The sequence below is a fragment of the Pogona vitticeps genome, chromosome 2, assembly GCF_051106095.1.
Source record: "Pogona vitticeps strain Pit_001003342236 chromosome 2, PviZW2.1, whole genome shotgun sequence".
Classification (NCBI taxonomy): domain Eukaryota; kingdom Metazoa; phylum Chordata; class Lepidosauria; order Squamata; family Agamidae; genus Pogona; species Pogona vitticeps.
This window is the reverse complement of record NC_135784.1, coordinates 197,126,115-197,149,788: the sequence shown is the minus strand read 5'-3', so window position 1 is coordinate 197,149,788 and position 23,674 is coordinate 197,126,115. Positions and strand designations below refer to the sequence as shown.

At 43.5% G+C, this 23,674-nt stretch overlaps 1 protein-coding gene across 2 annotated transcripts in view; it reads right to left on the bottom strand.

Annotated features, from left to right (window-relative positions):
* B4GALT1 (beta-1,4-galactosyltransferase 1) overlaps positions 1-23,674 on the bottom strand; it is a 68,743-nt gene that overhangs the window by 9,023 nt on the left and 36,046 nt on the right. For both annotated transcript variants that reach the window (XM_072991884.2, XM_072991885.2), the window contains exons 3-5: positions 8,017-8,204; positions 5,162-5,284; positions 236-340 (exon numbers count right to left, since the gene is read on the bottom strand). In XM_072991884.2, the coding sequence (XP_072847985.2) occupies positions 236-340; positions 5,162-5,284; positions 8,017-8,204 (416 nt within the window). The remainder of the gene's footprint in view (positions 1-235; positions 341-5,161; positions 5,285-8,016; positions 8,205-23,674) is intronic.

Genomic DNA, 23,674 nt, shown 5'->3' with positions numbered 1-23,674 from the left:
GCAGGCATTTATTTGAAAAACAGGTCATGGGTCCTTTTTTTGGCAAAAAGGGTTGCTCATGGCTACTTTAAAACAAATGCAGGCACTGTAGCATTTTAGAGAGCAATTTTGTACTCATCCTTGAATTACAAAAAAACTTTATTACCAGATACTTAATTTAAAGAAAAACACAGAAAAAACTAAAGAATATGACTATTTTGAATTGTTTATGTGGAATGCAAGAACAAAGACTTACCTCTGTGGGTTGGGCTCATTTTTTTGGTCTCTTGAATGGCGAATCATTCGACATTTGCCAATTGCAGCATCTGGGCGGGAGATTCTCATCCCTTTAAAAACTAGCCTGCAGGAACACATAAGTGTAGAATCAGTTAGACAAAATACACAGGTTTCTATTCAGACTCCATTTCATACTCCTAGAAAATATATCCCAAAATATTTCCCAAAGCTGCCATGAGCTTTGGGAAAGGGGACACAGAAACGTTTACATAAATAAACAGATGATGAATGCTCTCTTCTTATGTCAAGAACTGCTTACCTTAAGATCACCTGAACAGATAGGTATAAAATGCATTCACACAGCAATGAAGGGCTTTAGGATTGAAATCTACATTTTAGGTGTACCAATAAAACAATGAGAACTGCTGGTCTTATTGCCCTGCCACTCCTCCTCTGATCTCACCCATATAGCATCATCAACCTCTACCAACTCTGAGCACATGATCCATCAAATTAAAGAAACAGAGCTCCTTTTCCTTATTGCCTAATAACAGCCTGTTCTCAAGAAATTCAGAATTCATGATTAGGATGGGGATGGACAATGTGTGACCCAAAGGCCACATGCACACTGGGTCATTTTTGCAGTCTCCAGCCCCTCATAAGGCTCCTCAATGCCCACTCCTAAAAGCAAACTGGTTCAGAAAGTCCCTTTCTGACCTCTGGGGTGGTGGTAGTAATTTTGCAATATTTTGAGGGCCCTGCATATAAAAAATATATTAAAAATTATTTAAGTTAAACTTTAAAAGAATTAAAACCAATTGTCAGTTAACAAAAACCCACTTTTCAGTACATAACCACTATGTTACACTAAAACAGAGAAAGAGTCAATAATTAACTTTCTTTCTTTCTTTTAACAGCCCCCTTTAGCCCTGCCATCATAGGAATGTGGCCCACAATCCGCTGGCAAATTTGAAAAATAGACCTCAGCCCCTCTGAAGCTGCCTCTTCCAGGATTAAAGCCCCACTACCCATGAAGACCAAAACCCCTGTGTCTTGTGTTTTTAGAAATTAAACTGTATTTGCTTTCCTTGATATTCTTTCAGGACCACCAACTGGGGGGCTCATGACAGTGTTATGGATGTATTGTGGCTTTCTGGTACCACTATGAAAATCTACCCCTATACGCCTCGCTGTCCCCAGCATGCCCAACACGAGGTGCAATCTTCTCTCAGAGCAAGCGCTGCCGAAAGAATTCTCCCCCCCCCCCATGCCCCAATGAAACTCAGTGGAAGGGCCCTGCTGCCGAAGCCTTGACCCTGACAGGCGGAAGCCAGACTCTTGTTTGGTCTCCATTCAGAAAGCAGTGTTAAGAGACAAGAAAGCAGTGACCCCTGCGTAATGCAGGCTCTGTCCTGGATCTTCTGCTTTCCGCCAGCCTGGTTTGACTGCAAGCTGGCAAGAAAAGGGAAACAGTGTATGAGCAATGTTCCCTGGCCTTCTTGGATATAAGCCACTGGGAGCTCAAGTCTCTACTCCAGCTCATTCTAGTTGAAATGCAAACTAGTCAGGTGCCTCACAAAGGACAGGAAAAGTCAGCAACAATCAAGAGGGTCTGGTGTGATACTTTGTACTAGGTGTGGCAAGGTTGGCAGGCCCAGGAAGCAACTTTATTCATTTATCTCTTTTCTTTATCAGCTGCATTTTATCAGTCTCCCTTTTCCACTGATCTTTTCCCTTCAGGACTGCCAAGAACCATCTAGACTGCCAAAAATGCTCTCTCCTTGTCCAAAACTTTTTTAGTTTTGAAACAGAGTCCTCTCTCTCTCTCTCTCTCTCTGTGTGTGTGTGTGTGTGTGTGTTAAACTGAACAGGGAAGGCTCTAAATCCTATCTGAAAGGCAATCCATGGAAGTTTCCAGGAGCTGCAATCTACTGCTTTTTGCTGTGGGAATTTTTGGGAGCAAGGCTAGAAACCAAAACAATCTCCAGAGGGGCCCACATGTATAGATCTTTGCCCATAACTGGTTTAGGTATTCAGAGAGTATCCTGTATACCAGTGGTTCTTAACCTTTGTTACATGGATGTTTTTGAACTGCAACTCCCAGAAACCCCAGCCAGCACAGTTGGTGGTGAAGGCTTCTGGGAGTTGCAGTCCAAAACTCCTGAGTAACCCAAGGTTAAGAACCAGTGCTGTAGACCATCTGGACTGCTGCCATTGGTGTTGCCAACATATCCTTTGCTATGTAAAGCTTGGCATCCCTTTTCCTGCTGCTGCACAGTCCAGATTGTCTAGCATTATCGGGGCATTTCCTGGCTTTTTGAATTGTGGGTACAGAAGTACAATATCCCACTTTGATAAGCCAGAAGTTTTTTTAAAGAACTGAATAGCAGAGTGCACAGAGAAAGGGGATGGGAACACCTTCCACTGCTCATAATACACCGGTCTAGCTGAGATGCAGGAGAGAGAGCAGAAAAAAGTCTTTACACAGCACAGCGTTCAGCTTTGAGATCTGCTACCATCAGAGTCAGTAAAGACTATCAATGTCTATGTTGTCAATGACTGCTAGTCATGATGGCTTTATATCACCTCTAGTATCAGACGTAGGATGCCTTCCTATAAGGCTTGTTGGGGATGAGAAAGTGACAAGCTGCCATTTCCCAACAGGCTGGCCAACAATGTGATTAAAAAGCTCAGTTAGACAGACTTTTTGCCTGTTCAGTCCTGGCTTCTTTTATTAAAAAAAAAAATCATTCACTGTAACTCACCACTTTCCCTGCTAGTTATGGCAAATAAATATGAAATGTTTCTAAATATTCAGGCATTACACATGTTGATGCTTTCCACGTTTTGAACTCAAAATCACAAATGCAGGTATGTGTGATTTCAGGTAAGGTAGTAAACATATTTATGGGATAGTAATTTATTTGCAAAGAAGCCAGAATTCTACATCGTATGTAGAACATTGGTTTCCCCAGTAACTAACGTTATGACTCAGTCACTCTGTAGCTGCATGGGCAGAAGCCAAGATGAGAAAAGAGACCTTAAATAGAAATATTTCATGAAATAACTTTTTGCCTAAAACAATAGAATTAAAACTATGTCACTCTGAACAATTCTCCACTTTTCTCCCTAAAAGGCTCAGAGAACACTGGGCTCCTCCTGAAGTAATAAAGAAAAAAGACTGAATAGATATGTAAGTTAGGATATGTGCCATTCCGGCTCAGAAGAGATTCACACACACACACACACTTCCTTTTCCTGCCATATTATCCATCTCATTTGTGTGCTGTTGGATGAAGTAGCTTCCCATGTGACTTAAAGAGAAGACATGAGTTACGTGAACAGCAGTGTGCTCTTGTTTCATAATGCTCGGTCTTCTTCCTCTCCTGTCTTTTACCCAGAAGTTCTGGCTTTTTGTCCTGTTACTGAGCACTGCAGCTGTGAACTGCAGGCTAAGAAACTACATACTGTATATGGGAACAATGTCTCTAGAAGACTTACTCAGATGGGCCAACTGCTGATATTTTTGCCTTTCAAACATAGGGTACAAAGCACAATCATGTGGGTGGTACTGGATAGTCCTTGTTATCAGTCAAATCATAGTATAATGCCAGTTCCCAATTCTCCCTTCCCATGCTCTGTGTGGTTGGGACACGAACCAGGAATACTTGATTGAAAAATGCTGGAGACACACCAGTGCCACCTTCAAGATTACAGTTTGTTATCATCAGAATGTTGACTACTTGGCTTTTATTCTCACATTCCAATTTTAAAATCAAACAAAAGGAAGGACTAAGGGTATGGCTACATTAGCAACAGGGAGTAATCTAGTTTGGGTTGCTTTGGCACGGTTTTGAATGGAGCGGCTTGACTAGATCACTTCTTCCGTTCAGATGGAAATCACTCCTACAGTTCCTGTAGCTGTGATCTAGTCAACCATACGTTGGTGTCAGATCACTTGCTCTTGGTCTGTTTAGTTGAAATGTGCCCCCTCCCCTTTCCACTCCCTGCCTCCTGCCTCGACTTTTGCAATAGCTGTCAGTCGGTTGGGAAATAGCCTGCTTCCGTTTGCTTGTGGGTGGATATTAATGCTGGGTTTTTATGCACACAAAGTGGGGGGGGGGTATAGTATGCCATGTTTCAGCCCCATATTTTAACTCCTCTCCATTTTTAAATGAATTTTTGGTAAGTGGCATAGTGCTTAAGTGATGCAGCGCAATAGTGGGAAAGTACTTAAAATAAAATATAAATTAAAATGCCTTTGTTCACTTCAAAATAGGATGGCATGTGTTCATCTGCAGTCATGGCTAGACCACACCACCTTTGTACACCTCCACTGGTGTGTAGGAAGAACACAACCGCCACAACAGGGGTTCAGCAGTTCAGTGTCCCTGTGACAACAGCAGTGTTGCTGCCTGGCCAGTGTAAGGGAGGCTTTCTGGCCAATGGAGCTCTGGCCAGCTGGCAATATTGTTTTTGCTGGGTGGGAGGAGAGGAGCTCCAACAGCTCTTTTATTTCCCCTGTGTGGCAAGCAGGTGAGGCTGCCCTGACCTTAGTACTATCGGTAGTGGCCAGAAGCTGCCAGCTAGGGACTGCTCCACCCACGTTTGAAGCAGATGTGTGAAACAGGCTGTTTCATACCTGGTTTCAGATAGCCTGTGGTTTTAAAAAAAACTTACTGCAGGTTATCCGGAATGTATAGTTCCTGCCCCTGGATGGAAGCACAAACATCTTTGTAAGCATGAATATTAGAAGTGCAGACGTGTCTCAGACACAACATTCCTTTATTTGTGTAATTACTCAGCCATAAAGGAAAAGCTTACCATGTTAGACCCAGTACTGTATCAATATTGCATTCTAAAGATCTATTCTCCCCATTTCCAGAAATAAAGTTCCCTCAACAGTGCAGGATACCTACATCAAATGGAGGCACCAGAGGCTTACCTGTTATAAATGTCATCATCTTCACCACCCCAGCCCCAATAATTATTGGGAAATCCATTGATTTTTTTGAACTGCTCTTTGCTTAAAGCAGACACGCCTCCAAAATACTGATTGTAAGGTAAGCTGGAAGAAAGCAAGGCAAGTACTAATAATTACATCAGAAAGAGCATGCACATATAATATCAGGATATAAATAGTTTCTTCAGTTTCCATATGTATATGTATAAGATTAAACGCGATAAGACTAAAACTCTGTGTTTCTGTAAACAGAAACAGTACTGTATCTAGACTTCAACAGAACTGTTTCACAAGGCAGATTAATAGTGTTTCTGACTAATATTTTATTTTATTTATTTTATTTATTAGATTTATACCCTGCCCATCTAGATCAAAGTCTACTCTGGGCGGCTAATAACCTTTAATTAATAATGTTGAAAAAGAGTACATTTCTGTTTTTTTCCCTACCAAAACCAGGTAGAACAAAAAAAAAAACAAAAAAAAAAAAACCAAAAAACAAAAAACAAAACAAAACACTAGAAATCTGCCAGCGTTTGTTTTTCCTTACTTGAGAACTTATACAGTGGTGCCTCGCTTAGCGAGTGCACCGTATAGCATTGTTTCCGTATAGCGATCCCTTTTTCAGGATCGCTATACGGAAACATACCCGATCTTCGCAATGGGGAAAACCCGCATTGCGAAGATCGGGTATTGCGGCCGCCATTTTGGAGCCGCCGAACAGCTGTTCGGCGGCTCCAAAATGGCCGCCGGAAGCTCGGAAATGGCTGCCGGCAGCCGTTTTCACCCCCTGCCCTCGCTTAGCGAGGGCGCGAAAATGGCTGCCGGCAAGGGGAATCCTCGCTGAACGGGTAAGTAAGCAAGGTATTGGAATGCATTAAACTAAGTTTCATGCGTTTCAATACGTTTTCCCTACCCATTTAGCGACGATTCCGCATAGCGAAGGTTAATCCGGAACAGATTAACCTCGCTATGCGGGGCACCACTGTATATCTAAATTCAGGTAATAATCAATTCAGATCAAGTAATAATCTTCATGACATATTGTGTAAATTGATGCCCATGAAAGTTTCCTATTCCATCGCCGCCACCCCAGGTTCTGAGGTTCCCTTGGGATCCCTTTTGACCTGGGGAAATCATTGGGAGCCTAAGAGTCTTTAATGCCCACTAATGGACTGGATCGCAATGGTAGCACTGGACAGTGATTCTGAGGCATTAAAGGCTCTCCCCCATCCCAAAGCTATCCAAAGTAAAAAGCAATTACAAAACAGCCTCAGAATGGGTGGATGGGTGTGGAATGGGAAACTTTTAAGGAGTGATAAAAGCTTATGGGTGATTATTTCAGCAACTTTTGCAGGTGTACATTTTATGCAATAGGATTTTGGCCATAGTGAGACCAGGAGGTCTGGGTTTGAATCCCCACTCAGTCATGGAAACTCACTGGGTTTGTGGAACTGGTAAGACCACTCTTTAAATCTCTCACTTAACTTGGAAACTCTATTACAGTTCCTGTAAGTTAGTTCCAACCTGACAGCACAGAACAAAGTATCATGGTTCCTTCTGGATTTTCTAGGCAGTCTGCTAGCCAAGGAGACAGGGTTTTTAACTAGGAAGGCCTGATACACCGTAGCAGACTATGCATGTGTCAAGTGGCAAATGTTTGCATATACAGTATTCCTATAATTCTGATGTTAAATGCTTTATGTAATCTTACTTTCACAGCTTTTTTTTTTTTGCTGAAGTAAATGGCCTTCAAAATAAGAAACAGATAATGGACAGAATCCTATTGGTTATGCTAGTGTAAATGTGATGCTGTAAATCACATCAGCAAATTGCCACTAGTTTAATGAGATGCCACTTGTATTCCTCATGACATGCCAAGCCACATACCTGGTCTACAATGTGGAATACAAATGACAAGTTGTTAACAAGCGGCCATTCACTTCTGTGATTTACCCCATTGTATTTAGGTTGACAGAAATAACCAACAGGATTCTGTCCACTTGTTTTATTTTTAAAAAATTTTAAAGCTATAGCAAACTGCAAAAACTAGGGAGTGATATGGAACAGTTTAAAGTTCACCACATCAGAACCAGTATCCAGAATTACTTTGTGAAGCTGCTCTGCTGACACAAGCTTTGGTATCTAACAAAGGTGTCCTTGAAGAACAATGCCTTCCATGCCTGCTTAAATGCTAGTTCAACACCCAGAGGACTCATTAGAGAACACAATATATTATGTGACAGTAAAGGAACTGGTCCTCCTTGGAACAGATTTATCAGAGCCCACAGTGGGCCATACCCTTGCTGGGAAGAGGCTGGGAAGACTTAAGGAGTGGTCTTACCAGTTCCACACTCCCAGTGAGTTTCCATGACTGAAACCAAGCCCTATTAAAAAAAGACTTAAAGAATTGGGCTTGTTTAGCCTTGAGAAAAGAAGATGGATAACATTTTTCAAATACCTGAAAGGTGGTCATACAGAGGAGGGGCAGGATCTATTCTTGATCATCCCAGAGTTCAGGACACGCAACAATGATCTCAAGTTACGGGAAGCCAGATTTCGACTGAATATCAGGAAAAACTTCCTAACTGTTAGAGCAGTATGGCAATGGAACCAATTATCTCGAGAGGTGGTGAGTGCTCCGACACTGGAGGCATTCAAGAGAAACTCAGACAACCACCCGGGAGGTATTCCTCCATCAAGCAGGGGGTTGGACTTGATGGCCTTATAGGCCCCTTCCAACGTCACTATTCTATGATCGACTCATAGCAACAATAAAAGACACATTGTTGCATGAATTTGTGACACCATCAGGTAAATGACAATAACAAAGCTCTTACCGAAAACTAAATTTATCCATCGATACAGAGAGGTGCCTGGGCTGGCTGTAACATTTGTAGATATTTCTGTCATCCATAGGTATTAGGTCAACATCACTAAACACAAAGCAGTCATAATCATATTCTTTCAAAGCTTCCGTGAAGCCTATATTTAGAAGCTTTGCACGATTAAATGTTTCTTCTCCACCCTAGTATAAGAAAAGGAAGAAATGTTAAGCGCTTTAAATACAGGTCAGTTGATTATTTAATACAGGCTTGGACCTTCACAAGCAGCAACACAAGACACCTTTCCCCCCCTCAGATTTGGTTTTACATTAAGACCGGTTGGTTTAATCTTAGGAAAGCAATGATTTTGCCATCAGTACTGATTGGATTTGCCCTTCACAGAGACCTCCCCAAAGCTCTGAGAAGACTGAAAGCGTACATCTCAAGTTTCTTTTATTTTAAGGAATCTCACCCTGCTCTTTATTGGCTTAAGATGGCTTTGGCTTTTCCGTTCAATGATCTTGTGCAAAGCCCAGCCTTTTCATACCGCTTGAGAACCTAAACATTTTCAGATTTTTGGAGAGCAGACACAACTTTCTCAGAAGGGGAGCAATGATATGTATAAAAACTAGCCAGTTTCAGCATACCCTGAGGATGATGAAATAAAAGAAATACAACTCAATTGAAACCCTAGCACCATTTATAAAAATAAATGTTTCAGTTCAGAAGGGTTCAAAGGTTTATCAGTCATGTCCTTCTAAACTAAGAAGCCGTTTCATGAAATCCCTTGACATTACCAGGCAAGTCACATGAAAGACCAACATAAGATCGATTATAACGGATAATGTAAAATTCAACAAATTCTTACTTTTTACTTTTTAGCCTGTTTCCTCTTATTTTTCTCCCTCTTCTCTTTACGATCCAGCGTTTTGTTACAGTTCAAATCTAAATTGGTGTGCGACTACATTGGAATATACTTTGTAATTTGCTAATCATTTTAATGGCAATTTACATGTTGTTTCGTTCTACAAAAGGACTGGGATGTGTGACCTTTGGCGATTTTTTGATAAGTTGGGGGTGATGTTGTGGAATGGCGGAAATGCCTATGACCACAATCTTTCTCTTTAGTCACCCTGAGATATTTCTTTAATTTTTTTTCTAAAACAAACTATTGAATTTATTGCTAGATCACCTCATCACTGCATGGCTACATTAAGTTTAGCACTTGATCACCTCCATGTAGACGAGAGAGAGAGAGAGAGAGAGAGAGAGAGAGAGAGAGAGAGAGAGAGAGAGAGAGAGAGAGAGAGAGAGAGAGAGAGAGAGAGAGAGAGATCAATATAAAATTGAAACAACTCTGACAAACTCCAGCAGACTGCAATGTTTCCATGGTGTATGTCTCTACACATATGCAGAATTTTGGAAAACGGTCCCTTTTTCTCTACCTCTGTGCAACCCTTTAAATGCTCCCAGCGGCTAGATGGTAGACCATAAAAGGAGAACTAGGGATCAGCAGGAGGGTGATATCCAAGGAAGGAGGGCTGTGAACACACACAGTTTGAACCACATTGGATTAAGGGCCCAGGGTGGATGTTGGTGTGACAAACCCAGACCTACTGGGATATGTCACACTTTCACTAAGCTGCCACCAACCATTCCCTTTAAGAAGTCACACAGACCAGGGATGGATTTTTAAACAATAAAATAATAAGGTTTATTTAAATACACACAGGGAAAAATAAAACAATCAGTGAATAAGATAAAGTAACGTGGCTTATTCTCACTCATACAAGCATACAGTTTGGTTCACACAGAACCCTTAACTTGAAGCACAGACCCTGAACCTATCAGTTCTGGCTAACCAACAGACACCTGAACCTATCAGGTTGGTACTCTGACACACAGTAGTACCCTGTCTGACACACAGACTCCCACAACAGCTTCTTCTTCCCAGCTGCTGCTTCGTCACAACCCAGTGTCTCTCAGCATCTCCCAGCATCTAAGCATCACCACACAGGCATCACATATATATACAGTACAGCCCCTCCTCCTGATGTCCCGCCTTCCACTCCCCATAGGATGGAACTTTCCCTCCAAACCCATGACAGACAGGTAACATCAGTGCTGTATGTAACACCTCCCCTCTTTATAAGTTGTTTTGTAGGGGGAAAGCTAACGTGCTTTTCACCAAAAAACAACCTGGATAAAACACACAACAACAGTTATACATACAATATCATACTTACTTATACTTACATTCTAAGTCAACCATAGCAATTAGGCATTTAAACATTTACCATATACATTACATCAATTTACCTTTATTCTTACAAACCAAATTCAAAACCAGGTACATTTAACCTTTTTGTCAACATATATACACATAGTCCATGTTCTTTCGCCGTCTTCATTCTTCAGGTCTTCTTGATAAGGCGTCAGCAACACAGTTCACTGACCCTCTGACCACCTTCACTTCAAAGTCATAGTCCTGTAGATTTAAAGCCCACCTCATAAGTTTGCTATTGTGGGTTTTCATTGTCTTTAACCATTGCAATGGTGAATGGTCAGTACACAGAATAAAATGTCTTCCCCAGATGTAAGGCTTGGCCTTCTGGATCGCGTAGACTATGGCCAAACACTCCTTCTCCACGGTTGCCAAATGTCTCTCACCTTTTTGAAGTTTCCTACTCAGGTAGGACACTGGATGTTGGTCACCATTCTCATCCTCCTGGCACAGAACTGCTCCTACCCCGCTGTTAGACGCATCGGTGTAGATGATGAACTCCCGGTCGAAGTCTGGAGCGCGCAGGACTGGATAGTTGATTAACGCCTCCTTCAACCTCTGGAACGCCGCCTCACAGTCGCTGGCCCACGGGATGCGGTCATCAGCCGTCTTCCTCGTCAGATCGGTCAGCGGAGCCGCAATCTCGCTAAACCTCGGGATGAACTTTCTGTAGTAGCCCACCAACCCAAGAAATGATTTGACTTTTTTCTTGGTGTTGGGTCTAGGCCAATCACGAACAGCTTCTATTTTGGCCTCCAGGGGTTTTATCATTCCTCCCCCTACCATGTGACCCAAGTATTTTATTTCTGGGCTACCCAGCTGACACTTGCTGGCCTTTACTGTTAGCCCTGCTGCACTTAACCTCTGCAGCACTAACTCCAGGTGTATCAGGTGATCTTCCCAGGTATTACTGAAGATCCCTATGTCGTCAATGTAGGCCACTGTAAAGTCACTGAGCCCTGCCAAGGTCTGGTCCATCAGCCTTTGGAATGTGGCTGGTGCATTTCTGAGACCAAAGCTCAGGACTCGAAACTCATAGAGACCAATATCTTAATTGCCAATATCCCTTTACCAGGTCCAATGATGAGATGAACCGACAACCCCCTATGGTTTCAATCAGGTTGTCTAGCCTGGGCATTGGGTAGGCATCAGGAGTGGTTACACGGTTTAATTTCCTGTAATCGACACAAAACCTAATGCTCCCATCAGGCTTGTCCACAAGGACTATCGGAGAGGACCAAGGACTAGAAGAGGGGACGATTATGTTCTCCCTCAGCATTTCGTCCAGCTCCTTCCGCACCTTGTCCCTATAGGGTCCCGTTACTCGGTATGGGGATACTGCCTGCGGGGGTGCATCCCCTGTGTGGATCCGATGCATCACTCCCTTCACTATCCCCGGCTTGTTGGAAAACACCTGTTGATATTTACTAAGCAGCATTTTTAGTTCTTGCTGCTGGTCTTGGGTGAGTGCAGGACTGATCTTTACCTCCTCTGGGTTGTATTTTACTTCCCCTCTACCCTCCCAGAAGGGTAATTCCGCTTCCTCACTCTCAGCTGCTTTTATCGCGAATAAAACCCTCTGTTCCCCTCTGTAGTAGGGTTTTAGGGCATTCACATGAACCACCCTCCTTGCTTGGTTCTCCTCCTGCTCTATTAGGTAGTTCAGGTCTGACATCTTGGAAATGACCCTATATGGTCCTGCCCATTTGAGCTGCAGTTTATTCTCTCTGCAGGGCCTAAGCCAAAGCACTTCCTCCCCTGGGTCAAAGTGCCTCTCTCTAGCTTTGTGGTCATACCATGTTTTCTGTCTGACCTTCTGAGCTTGCAGGTTTTCTGCTGCCAGCTCTAGATTTCTCTTTAGGTCATTCATCAAGGTGTCTATGTATGTCACAACGTCTTGTGGGTCATCCTGGGTGATCTGCTCCCAATTTTGCTTGATCAAATCAAGGGGCCCTTTCACCCTTCTCCCAAATAAAAGTTCAAATGGACTGAACCCGGTACTGGCTTGTGGCACTGATCGATAAGCAAACAAAAGGGATTGCAGCTTCTGGTCCCAATTGTTTGGATTCTCTGCCAAGTAAGCCCTAATCATGCGCATTAGAGTCCCATTGAACTTCTCAGTTAACCCATTACTTTCAGGATGATAGGCAGTGGTTTCCTTGTGCTTAATTCCACAGATTTGCCATAAGCGTTTCATGAGCTTTGATGTGAACGATGCGCCCAAATCTGTGATTATCTCTGAGGCAAATCCCATCCTGGACATATACCCCACCAAAGCATCGGCCACTGTGTTAGTTTCAATGTTAGTCAAGGGTATGGCTTCAGGATACCTTGTGGCATGGTCCACAATTGTTAGAATGAACCTGTTTCCCCTCTTTGTGGCCTTGGGCAAAGGTCCCACAATATCCACCCCTATGCATTTGAACGGAGTGTCAATCACAGGCAAAGGGCACAACTTTGCTTTGGTCCTGTCGCGGTTATTCCCCTGCCTTTGACACACATCACATTGTTTACAGAACTCCCTGATCTGCTTCCCTATGTCAGGCCAGTAGAAATTCTGTGTGATTCTCTGCTGTGTTTTGTTCACTCCTAAGTGCGCAGCAAACATGTCAGAGTGCCCCCTTTGTAAGATCATGGGGCGATACTTTTCAGGTACCACCAGCTGACTTCTGATCCCATCTCCCCCTTTTGAGATATTCCTCAGGGTTTCTCTATATAAAATCCCCTTTTTCTCCAGAAATCTCACTGGGGTTTCAGGTGTTAGCTGGGCGTCAGTCACCTGTTCAAAACACTTTTGGAGAGTGGCGTCTGCCTTTTGCTCCTGTCCAAATCTGCTGTCTGTGGTTAAGGTTTCCACCACAGCTTCTGAACTCCCCTCTGCCTCCGTCTCTGGCTCATCATTACCCCCCTGAACTGTCCCTGTGGTGGCTTGTGAGCGTGTAATCACTAGCACCCGTTTCACATGTTCAGCCAGGTCATTTCCCACGAGCACGGCTGCTGGCAGAGTCGATGAAATCGCTAGCCTCCAAACTCCCCTCCAGCCTTGAAAGTTGACAGGTACCTCTGCTACTGGCAGAGAGATTACCTGCCCCTCAATCCCTGCCACCTTCATGCTCTCATTTGGGATTATACACTCCCTAGGAATAATATCTGGATGGCATAGGGTTACCTGGGAACAAGTGTCCCGCAGCCCCCTATACTGACGGTCAAGTATTCCTACGTCCACCCCTGCTGTCTCAAACAACTGAGAATCTGTTTTCACCAGCAAGCAGCGCTTTACCTCTATAAGAGGACCATTTTCCTCAGCCTGATCAGCAGAGGTAGCTGTTCCAGACTGAGTAGCCATGGCAACAGGCTCCCTCAGTGACACTGAGCCTTGCTCTTTCTGGACACAGAACACAGCTTTTGGCTTGGTCCCACTAGAATTCTGAGGCACCATTCCTTTTAGCTGCTTTAATTTCTCACACTCTGAGATTAGATGACCCTTTCCCTGACAGAAATAGCATTTTCTGGTGTATTTTGATTCTCTCTCATCTTGTTTTGGTTTTCCCTCCAAAATCTGAGGTCTTGGTTTCATGTCTGAAACCAAGGGCCCCTCCCCCTTGGGCCCCTCCCCCTTGCTGGCTTTTCCCTGGTCCCTGAGAGTACTTGCTGTAGGTTTCTTTGGGTTTCCCTACAGATTTCCCCTCACCCAAGGGCTTTCTTATTTGGGAAATAAAATCCGCGATCTCTGCGGCTGCTGCCACAGATTTCGGTTTCCTTTCCCTCACCTGGAATTTCAATTCCCCATGCAGGACTGAATAGAACTGTTCCAGTGCTATCAAGTCTTTAAGCTGCTCATAGGTCTCTGTCCCTTCCTGCGATAGCCATTTCTCAAGTAGCCTCACCAATTGGGCCCCCACTTGGGTAAAAGTCTGTTCTGGTTTCTTGGTGAGGGACCTGAATCTTTGTCTCAGCTGTTCCGCATTTATCCCATGTCTGGCAAACACCAGTTTTTTAAACTCTGCAAAATCTTTCATCAGTTCCTCAGGCATCTCGGCATAAACCTCAGCCAGGCTACCACTGATTAAAGACCGCATGATGGTCATCTTCTCAGTTTCCCTCACTGAGAAGTCCACAAACGCTCTTTCCACTAAGGAAAAGAACACCTCGGGACAATCTCCCTTGTGGTACACAGGGAATTTCTTCAGGTCAGCCTTAGACAGTTGGCCTCCCTCAGAATCCCTATTGTTATTATTGTTCTGGTTCATCAGTTCCAGTTTTCTTAATTCAAACGCCATTCTCTCTCTCTCCAATCTTTCCTCCCTCTCCATTCTCTCTCTCTCTAATTTTTCCTCCACTTCAAATTGCCTCATCCTCAGTTCATGCTGTTGGACTATGAGCAATTTTCTGAGTTCTGGGTTCTGCTCTCCTGTGCTGTCCCCCTGCACTGAGCCAAATTCATCCTCAGAACCTTGGTCAATCTGGGGGTCTTTCACTTCACTCATTTCGGCCATCTGGCTTCGAGTCAAGGGCATAATCCCCCCTCAGAACAGGCTGCTTTAAAAGTCAAGCCTCAAAATAAAACGACCACTTTTTTCCTTCTTGCCTCAGAACCAGCTCTCCCTAGAGATTGCTGCTGTTCTTCAGCACTAACTTGCAACAGTATCGAGTCAGAGCCTACCCCCCTCTGCTGGGCCTCTCAGCTGGCAAGCTAGCTCGCTGTTACTACGCAGTTTTGCCTCAGCTTTTTCCCGCCAAAACTAGGCTGCCTCAGAGCACCTTAATCTAAGTCTCCCCAGTTGGCACGTTCTTCTACTAGCGCACCTCCCCGTGAGGTACACCTAGAAGATTACCTACGCGCCTCAGACTGTCCCTGACTAGACCCCCCTTGCTCTGGGCACACTTGCCAAGGCTTTGCTGGACCACTGGACAACTGGACCAGTCGTATCCCACACGCTGGACACCAATCAATGTGACAAACCCAGACCTACTGGGATATGTCACACTTTCACTAAGCTGCCACCAACCATTCCCTTTAAGAAGTCACACAGACCAGGGATGGATTTTTAAACAATAAAATAATAAGGTTTATTTAAATACACACAGGGAAAAATAAAACAATCAGGTGAATAAGATAAAGTAACGTGGCTTATTCTCACTCATACAAGCATACAGTTTGGTTCACACAGAACCCTTAACTTGAAGCACAGACCCTGAACCTATCAGTTCTGGCTAACCAACAGACACCTGAACCTATCAGGTTGGTACTCTGACACACAGTAGTACCCTGTCTGACACACAGACTCCCACAACAGCTTCTTCTTCCCAGCTGCTGCTTCGTCACAACCCAGTGTCTCTCAGCATCTCCCAGCATCTAAGCATCACCACACAGGCATCACATATATATACAGTACAGCCCCTCCTCCTGATGTCCCGCCTTCCACTCCCCATAGGATGGAACTTTCCCTCCAAACCCATGACAGACAGGTAACATCAGTGCTGTATGTAACAGTTGGCACTGAACAGCCTGGGGTCTTTGTGTGGTCACCTAAACTAAATGCAGTTACAAAGGAGACTGCAAATCCTTTGGCCAAAACTGCGTGATAAAAGACACAGTAAAGTGAGCCCTGTATCCACAAAAGAAGCTGTCAGAAGGCAATTATAGCAAAAGAGGAAATGGAATATTGACCACCAACTTCCTAGAAAGAACTGTCCAGCCTTGCAAAAATCTTGCAGCAGAGAACTACAACTGAAGGTGAGTCAAGACTATGTTATTCTATTTAAGCTGGTGCAAATAATTACTAGGATTCTGGCCACTCCTTTTGGAAGAAAGCTGATGTAGCATGTTGGGGGTTCACAATCTTCCCAGGGCTTGGAAAATTTACTTTTGTGAGCTACTCTCCTGGCTGGCAGATTCTAAGAGTTGTAGTCCAAGTTAATTTTTTTAAGCTCCAAATTCTTTACTGGCAAGAATTCCACAATCTTTCAATCAACGTAAAAACTAAAGAGTCGTCGTCTAGTTGTTTAGTCGTGTCCGACTCTTCATGACCCCATGGACCAGAGCACGCCAGGCCCTCCTATCTTCCAGTGCCTCCCGTAGTTGTGTCAAATTCATGTTGGTCGCTTCAATGACACTGTCCAACCATCTCGTCCTCTGTCGTCCCCTTCTCCTCTTGCCTTCACACTTTCCCAACATCAAGGGCTTTACCAAGGAGTCTTCTCTTCTCATGAGATGGCCAAAGTATTGGAGCCTCAGCTTCAGGATCTGTCCTTCCAGTGAGCACTCAGGCTTGATTTCCTTTAGAATTGATTGGTTTGTTCTCCTTGCAGTCCAGGGGATTCTCAAGAGTCTCCTCCAGCACCACAATTCAAAGGCATCAATTCTTCGGCGGTCAGCTTTCTTTATAGTCCAGCTCTCACTTCCATACATCACTACAGAAAAAACCATAGCTTTGACTATTCGGACTTTTGTTAGCAAGGTGATGTCTCTGCTTTTTAAGATGCTGTCAAGGTTTGTCATCACTTTGCTCCCAAGAAGCAGGCGTCTTTTAATTTCGTGGCTGCTGTCTCCGTCTGCAGTGATCATGGAGCCCAAGAAAGTAAAATCTGTCACTGCCTCCATATCTTCCCCTTCTATTTGCCAGGAGGTGATGGGACCAGTGGCCATTATCTTAGTTTTTTTGATGTTGAGTTTCAGGCCGTTTTTTGCACTCTCCTCTTTCACCCTCATTACAAGATTCTTTAATTCCTCCTCACTTTCTGCCATCAGAGTGGTATCATCTGCATATCTGAGATTGTTGATATTTCTTCCGGCAATCTTAATTCCGGTTTGGGATTCCTCCAGTCCAGCCTTCCGCATGATGTATTCTGCATATAGGTTAAATAAGCCAGGGGACAATATACAGCCTTGTCGTACTCCTTTCCCAATTTTGAACCAATCAGTTGTTCCATATCCAGTTTTAACTGTTGCTTCCTGTCCCACATATAGGTTTCTCAGGAGATAGACAAGGTGGTCAGGCACTCCCATTTCTTTAAGGACTTGCCATAGTTTGCTGTGGTCCACACAGTCAAAGGCTTCTGCATAGTCAATGAAGCAGAAGTAGATATTTTTTTGGAACTCTCTGGCTTTCTCCATAATCCAGCGCATGTTAGCAATTTGGTCGCTAGTTCCTCTGCCCCTTCGGAATCCAGCTTGTACCTCCGGGAGTTCTCGGTCCACATACTGCTGAAGCCTACCTTATAGGGTTTTGAGCACAACCTTGGTAGCGTGTGAAATGAGTGCAATTGTACGGTAGTTGGAGCATTCTTTGGTACTGCCCTTCTTTAGGCTTGTGATGTAGACTGATCTTTTCCAGTCCTCTGGCCACTGTTGAGTTTTCCAAACTTGCTGGCATATTGAATGTAGCACCTTAACAGCGTCATCTTATAAGATTTTAAATAGTTCAACTGGAATGCCATCACCTCCACTGGCCTTGTTGTTAGCCAGGCTTTCTAAGGCCCACTTGACTTCACTCTCCAGGAAGTCTGGCTCAAGGTCAGCAATTACATTGTCTGGGTTGTCTGGGATATCCAAACCTTTCTGATATAATTCCTCTGTGTATTCTTGCCACCTCTTCTTGATGTCTTCTGCTTCTGTTAGGTCCCTCCCATTTTTGTCCTTTATCATGTCCATCTTTGCACAAAATGTTCCTCTAATATCTCCAATTTTCCTGAACAGATTTCTGGTTTTTCCTTTTCTGTTATTTTCCTCTATTTCTTTGCATTGTTCATTTAAGAAGGCCCTCTTGTCTCTCCTTGCTATTCTTTGGAAGTCTGCCTTCAATTTTCTGTAACTTTCCCTATCTCCCTTGCATTTTGTTTCCCTTCTCCTCTCTGCTATTTCTAAGGCCTCGTTGGACAGCCACTTTGCTTTCTTGCATTTCCTTTTCTTTGGGATGGTTTTTGTTGCTGCCTCCTGTACAATGTTACGAGCCTCTAGCCAAAGTTCTTCAGGCACTCTGTCCACCAAATCGAGTTCCTTAAATCTATTCTTTATTTCCTCTGTGTATTCATAAGGGATTTGGTTTAGATTATACCTGAGTAGCCCAGTGGTTTTTTCTACTTTCTTCAGTTTAAGCTTGAATTTTGCTATGAGAAGCTGATGATCAGAGCTGCAGTCAGCTCCAGGTCTTCTTTTTGCTGACTGTATAGACCTTCTCCATCTTTGGCTGCAGAGAATATAATCAATCTGATTTCAATATTGCCCATCTGGTGATTTCCACGTATAGAGTCGCCTCTTGTGTTGTTGGAAAAGTGTTTGTGATGACCAACTTGTTCTCGACAAAACTCTATTAGCCTTTGCCCTGCTTCGTTTTGAACTCCAAGGCCAAACTTCCCTATTGTTCCTTTTATCTCTTGACTCCCTACTTTAGCATTCCAGTCCCCTAGAATGAGAAGAACATGTTGTAAATCTTCATAAAATTGTTCAATTTCAGTCTCCTCAGCAATGGTGGTTGGTGCATAAACTTGGATTATTGTGATGTTGGAAGGTCTGCCTTGGATTTGTATTGACATCATTCTATCATTTTTGAGATTATATACCATTACAGCTTTTCTCACTCTTTTGTTGACTATTGAGGGCTACGCCATTCCTTGTACAGGATTCTTGCCCACAATAGTAGATATGATAATAATCTGAGTTGAATTCACCCATTCCTGTCCATTTTAGTTCACTGATGCCCAGGATGTCGATGTTTACTCTTGCCATCTCCTGTTTGACCACCTCCAGCTTACCAAGGGTCATAGATCTTACATTCCAGGTTCCTATGCAGTATTTTTCTTTGCAGCATTGGACTTTCCTTTCCCTTCCAGGCATGTCCACAGCTGAGTGTCCTTTCGGCTTTGGCCCAACCACTGGAGCTACTTGTACTTATCCTCCGCTCTTCCTCAGTAGCATGTTGGATGCCTTTCGACCCGAGGGGCCCCATCTTCTAGCGTCATATTTTTTAGCCTTTTGTTTCTGATCATGGGGCATTCTTGGCAAGGATACTGGAGTGGTATTGCCAGTTCCTACTACAGGTGGATTGCGTTTAGTCGGAAGTCTCCACTATGACCTGTCCGTCTTGGGTGGCCATGCACTATACTTCTCTGAGTTACTCAAGCCCCTTTGCCACGACAAGGCAGCAATCCATGAAGGAGAAAAACTAAAGAGAGTCCTTGCTAATTTAAGGAGGTGGTTGGAAACACATGATCCAATTAGGGTTCTACAATAAAAGTGGTTCTCAGTTACCAGAGTGCAATGCACGAATAAAATGGCGATTGAAATATAATGCTCACACTGACAGAAGGTTTGCTGAGTAAGTACTGTATTTCAAAATAGCAAGAATTTCATTAGGAGTCTGCTTTGTATGTTAAGAGTTTTGAAACAACAGTCTCACGTTGTGAGAGGGACGACAGTCACCCAGGCACCCCTGTGGGCCAACAATCTCACCTTCTCGCTGGTTCTGGGGAATTCCTGACTCCAAGCTCCACTGTGAGCTGAAGGGGAGAAGGCACTGGGAAGAGAAGAGGAGAGCATGGAAAAGGAGATTCAGGCAGGGGACTTCCTGCCTGTTGTGGTAAAAAGAGGAAGTGGAAAAAGAGGGAGCCAGGGGGGTGCCCTAGAGAAAACTCTATGAGGGCTTCTGTGTGGAGACTGGGAACGTATTTACAAGGTGGACCCTTGGACCAAGGTCCAGTTACATCTCCAGGTCCTCCCCCCCCCCCCAAAAAAAGGCAAAGCAGACAGACATCTCAACATCTACCCAGCCACATTACCTGTGGAGGGGGAGGGAGGAAATGCCAGGCAGAAAAGGATCGGCCCTGTGAACTCAGGCCGAAGGTGCCAACTGCCACCTAGTTCCAACACTGGAGGAGACAGAGGTAGCAGGAATATCAGTACCAGCCCTTGGAGGGTCAGCAAGAGTGGAGAAGCTGGTATTGTCACCGCTGCCCTCTCTGTTGTGGGCCCCTCAGAGAAATGCACTAAAAGGACTTGAAACTCCCCCAATGATGTTAAATGGAGGGTCTCTGGACTTGAACGCGACCTGAGGGAAATGCAGGGAACTATCCTTAAGGTTTCTGTAAGTAATTTGGTTGTATTCCCCCATTTGTGCTGAACTACCCTTCATATCATCTATAGATTTGCAGATGGAGGAGGAAGTCCCCACAGACACAGCTAGGGCTGGTTGGGCTCACACACATGGTCTGTCCGAGTCATAATATCTTCCAGATGGGGATACAAGGCACTGAGCTCAAATTCAACTACCAGTGATTATTAAATAATGTGCCACATTGTTTCTCTCGCTGTTCTTTTAAAGAAGTGTGTATGTCTTAGGCTGTGATTACACTGGCAAACTGAATCAGAGCAATTCAAGTTGTGCTGCAGTTTGATTTGCAGAAGTGATCTAGCACTGAACTAATGTATCAGTGCGGTGATATGTTGATCCAGTGCAAAGCTCCACTTGTTTTAAATAAATACATAATACTTCAGGGTGACTAGGGAAAAAGATCACGGTGGGTGGGTGTTCCCGCATCCAAAACATCATGCTTCACTTAGTATGTCACCAGAAGACCACCCACAGTCACACACACACACCCATCTTTTTGGAGAACAAAACCCCATAGTATTTGCCACGGTGGTTGCAGCCTTAATCTCCCAGTCATTCTGTGAGATAAATTATGTGAAAAAATAAGATACTGTTCAAGGTCACCCAGGAAACTTCACAGCATAGATATGATTTCAATTCCTTATTTCTCAGCTCAACATTCTATCAGAACAGCACACCCTAGTCTATATAGTTGTTACATTCACCTGTGGAAAGGGGAAGATGGGAGAGTGGATTAACAAACTGAAAAGTGTTTTCAGCAAATTTTCACTTGTTCAACAGTGTTCAGGGTGAAGAAATCACATGACCCGTTTGCCATGGGTATGGTTTGAGTCCAGCTGCTCACAAACTGTACTTAGGGTGGTTATGTGAAATGGCACCAATCCTGCCTCTCCCAACAAAGAGTTTCATTGTTAAACCTAGTCTACCTTAACTCCGTCACAGTATCCAAGGTCCCAGGAACAGAATAAACCCAATTCACTATAGCAAAGGTTTCCTCAAACCTCATGTTCCCTCAGCGGTTTTAGACAAGTTCCCATGACTAATCTGTTTGGTAAGGATGGAAGTTGTAGCTCAGCCCTGCTGGCAGCAAAGCGCTGAGGAAGACAGTCTAAGTTCACGAGCTTAACTCATGCTGACCAATTCTGTGAAGAAAACCACTAGTAAAAAAGCAGAAAATATTTTAAAGCCATGTTTATGCTCAGCTAATAATCTTGTATTGAAGACAAAAGGCTGTGAGAAATATAGTTTCGCATGCTTAAAAGCTAGCAAAAACTCTCCCTGCCTCTTTCTCACTTTAGTTTTCACGTAATAACCTTGCAAGTCTGTTTTTAGTGGAATACAGATTCTTAGCACGTTTGTATACTAGAGAGACAGTCATCCCGCTGGATCCCCACCTGATGTTTAAAAACCTAACTTCAGTCAGTATAAAGGAACAATTAAAACATTCTGTTCAGATGGGCGAGGCCGTCTTATGAGGGAGCCAAACTGCCTGCCCATTGTTTTTAAAATACAGCTGGATGAGTGCAACTGTTTTGAAATTTACATATTGGGAGACTCTGTAAAAATGTTGAAAGAATTAGCAACTGAGAACAAAAAGGCTAGCAAAAGGGTTTATTTTTACAGTGGAGCCATTCAATACAAGGGACACATGGCTGCAGCTGGAAAGGGAAACAGCAGAATGTCTTATGGCACCTTGAAGAGGTTTTATTTCACATAAGGTTTCGCAAGCAGAAGGACATGAGTTGCATCTCTGCTGTTTTTTCTACAACAGAGTAACATGGCTAAGACCCTTCCTCCACCAGAAGGTTCAGCTAAAAGCAGCAACTCTGTGGCTCCTCTTTTTTCCATTAAGGTCTACCATTAGAAAGAAAGCATACAACACAACACAACTATTCTCAAACCTCTTCCGCTGCGGAAGAAGGAATTACTGTAGTAGAACAGAGAGTTTAGCAAAACTGAGCACAATAATAGCACATTGTGTATTTTATTGTGAAAGAAGGAGACCTGAGGCTGTTGTTTTTGAAGGCAACCACACATCTATTTAGCACTATCCATTAGTTCCACACAGACAATGAATGCAAAGGGAACGGTTGTGTTGTAAGAACTTACTTATTGCAAATATTTTAGGCCACCTATTGAGACAAAGACTCTCTCAGATGGTTCACAGAGTAAGATACCGGAATAATAAAATGTACACCTAATTCAACGGCATAACAGCAAATATATATATATATATATATCAATCATTGTTTGAAAAATGGATTCAATGGAAGGCAGCCAAGAATGGTAATAACTACAGATGAAATGTGTGCACTCATAATCTAAAGCAAGGATCACAGCGAGGATTAGTTATGTGGTACATGTGATTGAGAGGATCCTAGGTAGAAATCTAAAGGAAAAATGGATGTTCTTGCAATGGAGGAATCCGTTGCACCTCGGATGTCCTCAGTTGTCCAAGACCAGGTCTAGAGGCAGAAAACACATGCACATTATGCCCAATATATACTGCTTATGTTATATTTATCATGTTGAAAAGCCTCAGCACCATCTTCCTCTCATGGAAGATGCAACATTAATAATACACTAGCACACTTACATCTGAGTAACACACAATTACTAAGATGGGGACTGGGAAACCTCCAGCAAAAAAAAAACTTAGTCACTAAAATGGTAATTATGTGGAATTAATTAACAAGGCTCCTATCTCAGCCTTAGGTGTCCAGCAGCATCCACAATCACATACACAAATCATTAGAAATGCCTAAAATGTGTGATTATGATGATTGCCATTCACTGGGCCCGAGCGCTACCTTTTGAGAAGACGTTACACCAGGCAGGGCAATTCCCACTGTGAAATAAACAAACATAGGAAAACGGGCAGGAAGGAACTGCAAGCCAAGTATCTTGAGCCAAAGCGTTAGAATTATTAGAGTTTTTCATGTACATCCTCCCTTTTTCTGAAAACAAATGTATGAAGAAATTATCTCGCCAGAGACAGGAAACTTTCATTTTTGTCCTCCTCCATGCCTTGTACAAAAAGCCTTGAAACTTTCTCGTTTACTGAAGCCCAACTGATGAAGCCACAATGTTAAATCCTCTCACAAGCAAAGACTCAGGAGAGGTAAAAGCATCTGAGGACATTCAGAGGAGGAGAAAGGACAAGTGGGACCAGGGCCAGCAGAGTGAGGAGGCCACCTCAGGCTGCAGCTTTGGAGTGTCACAAAAGAGCACCAGATTGTTATTTCACTGTATTTTTCCTTCAAAGATGGTGAGAGATGTT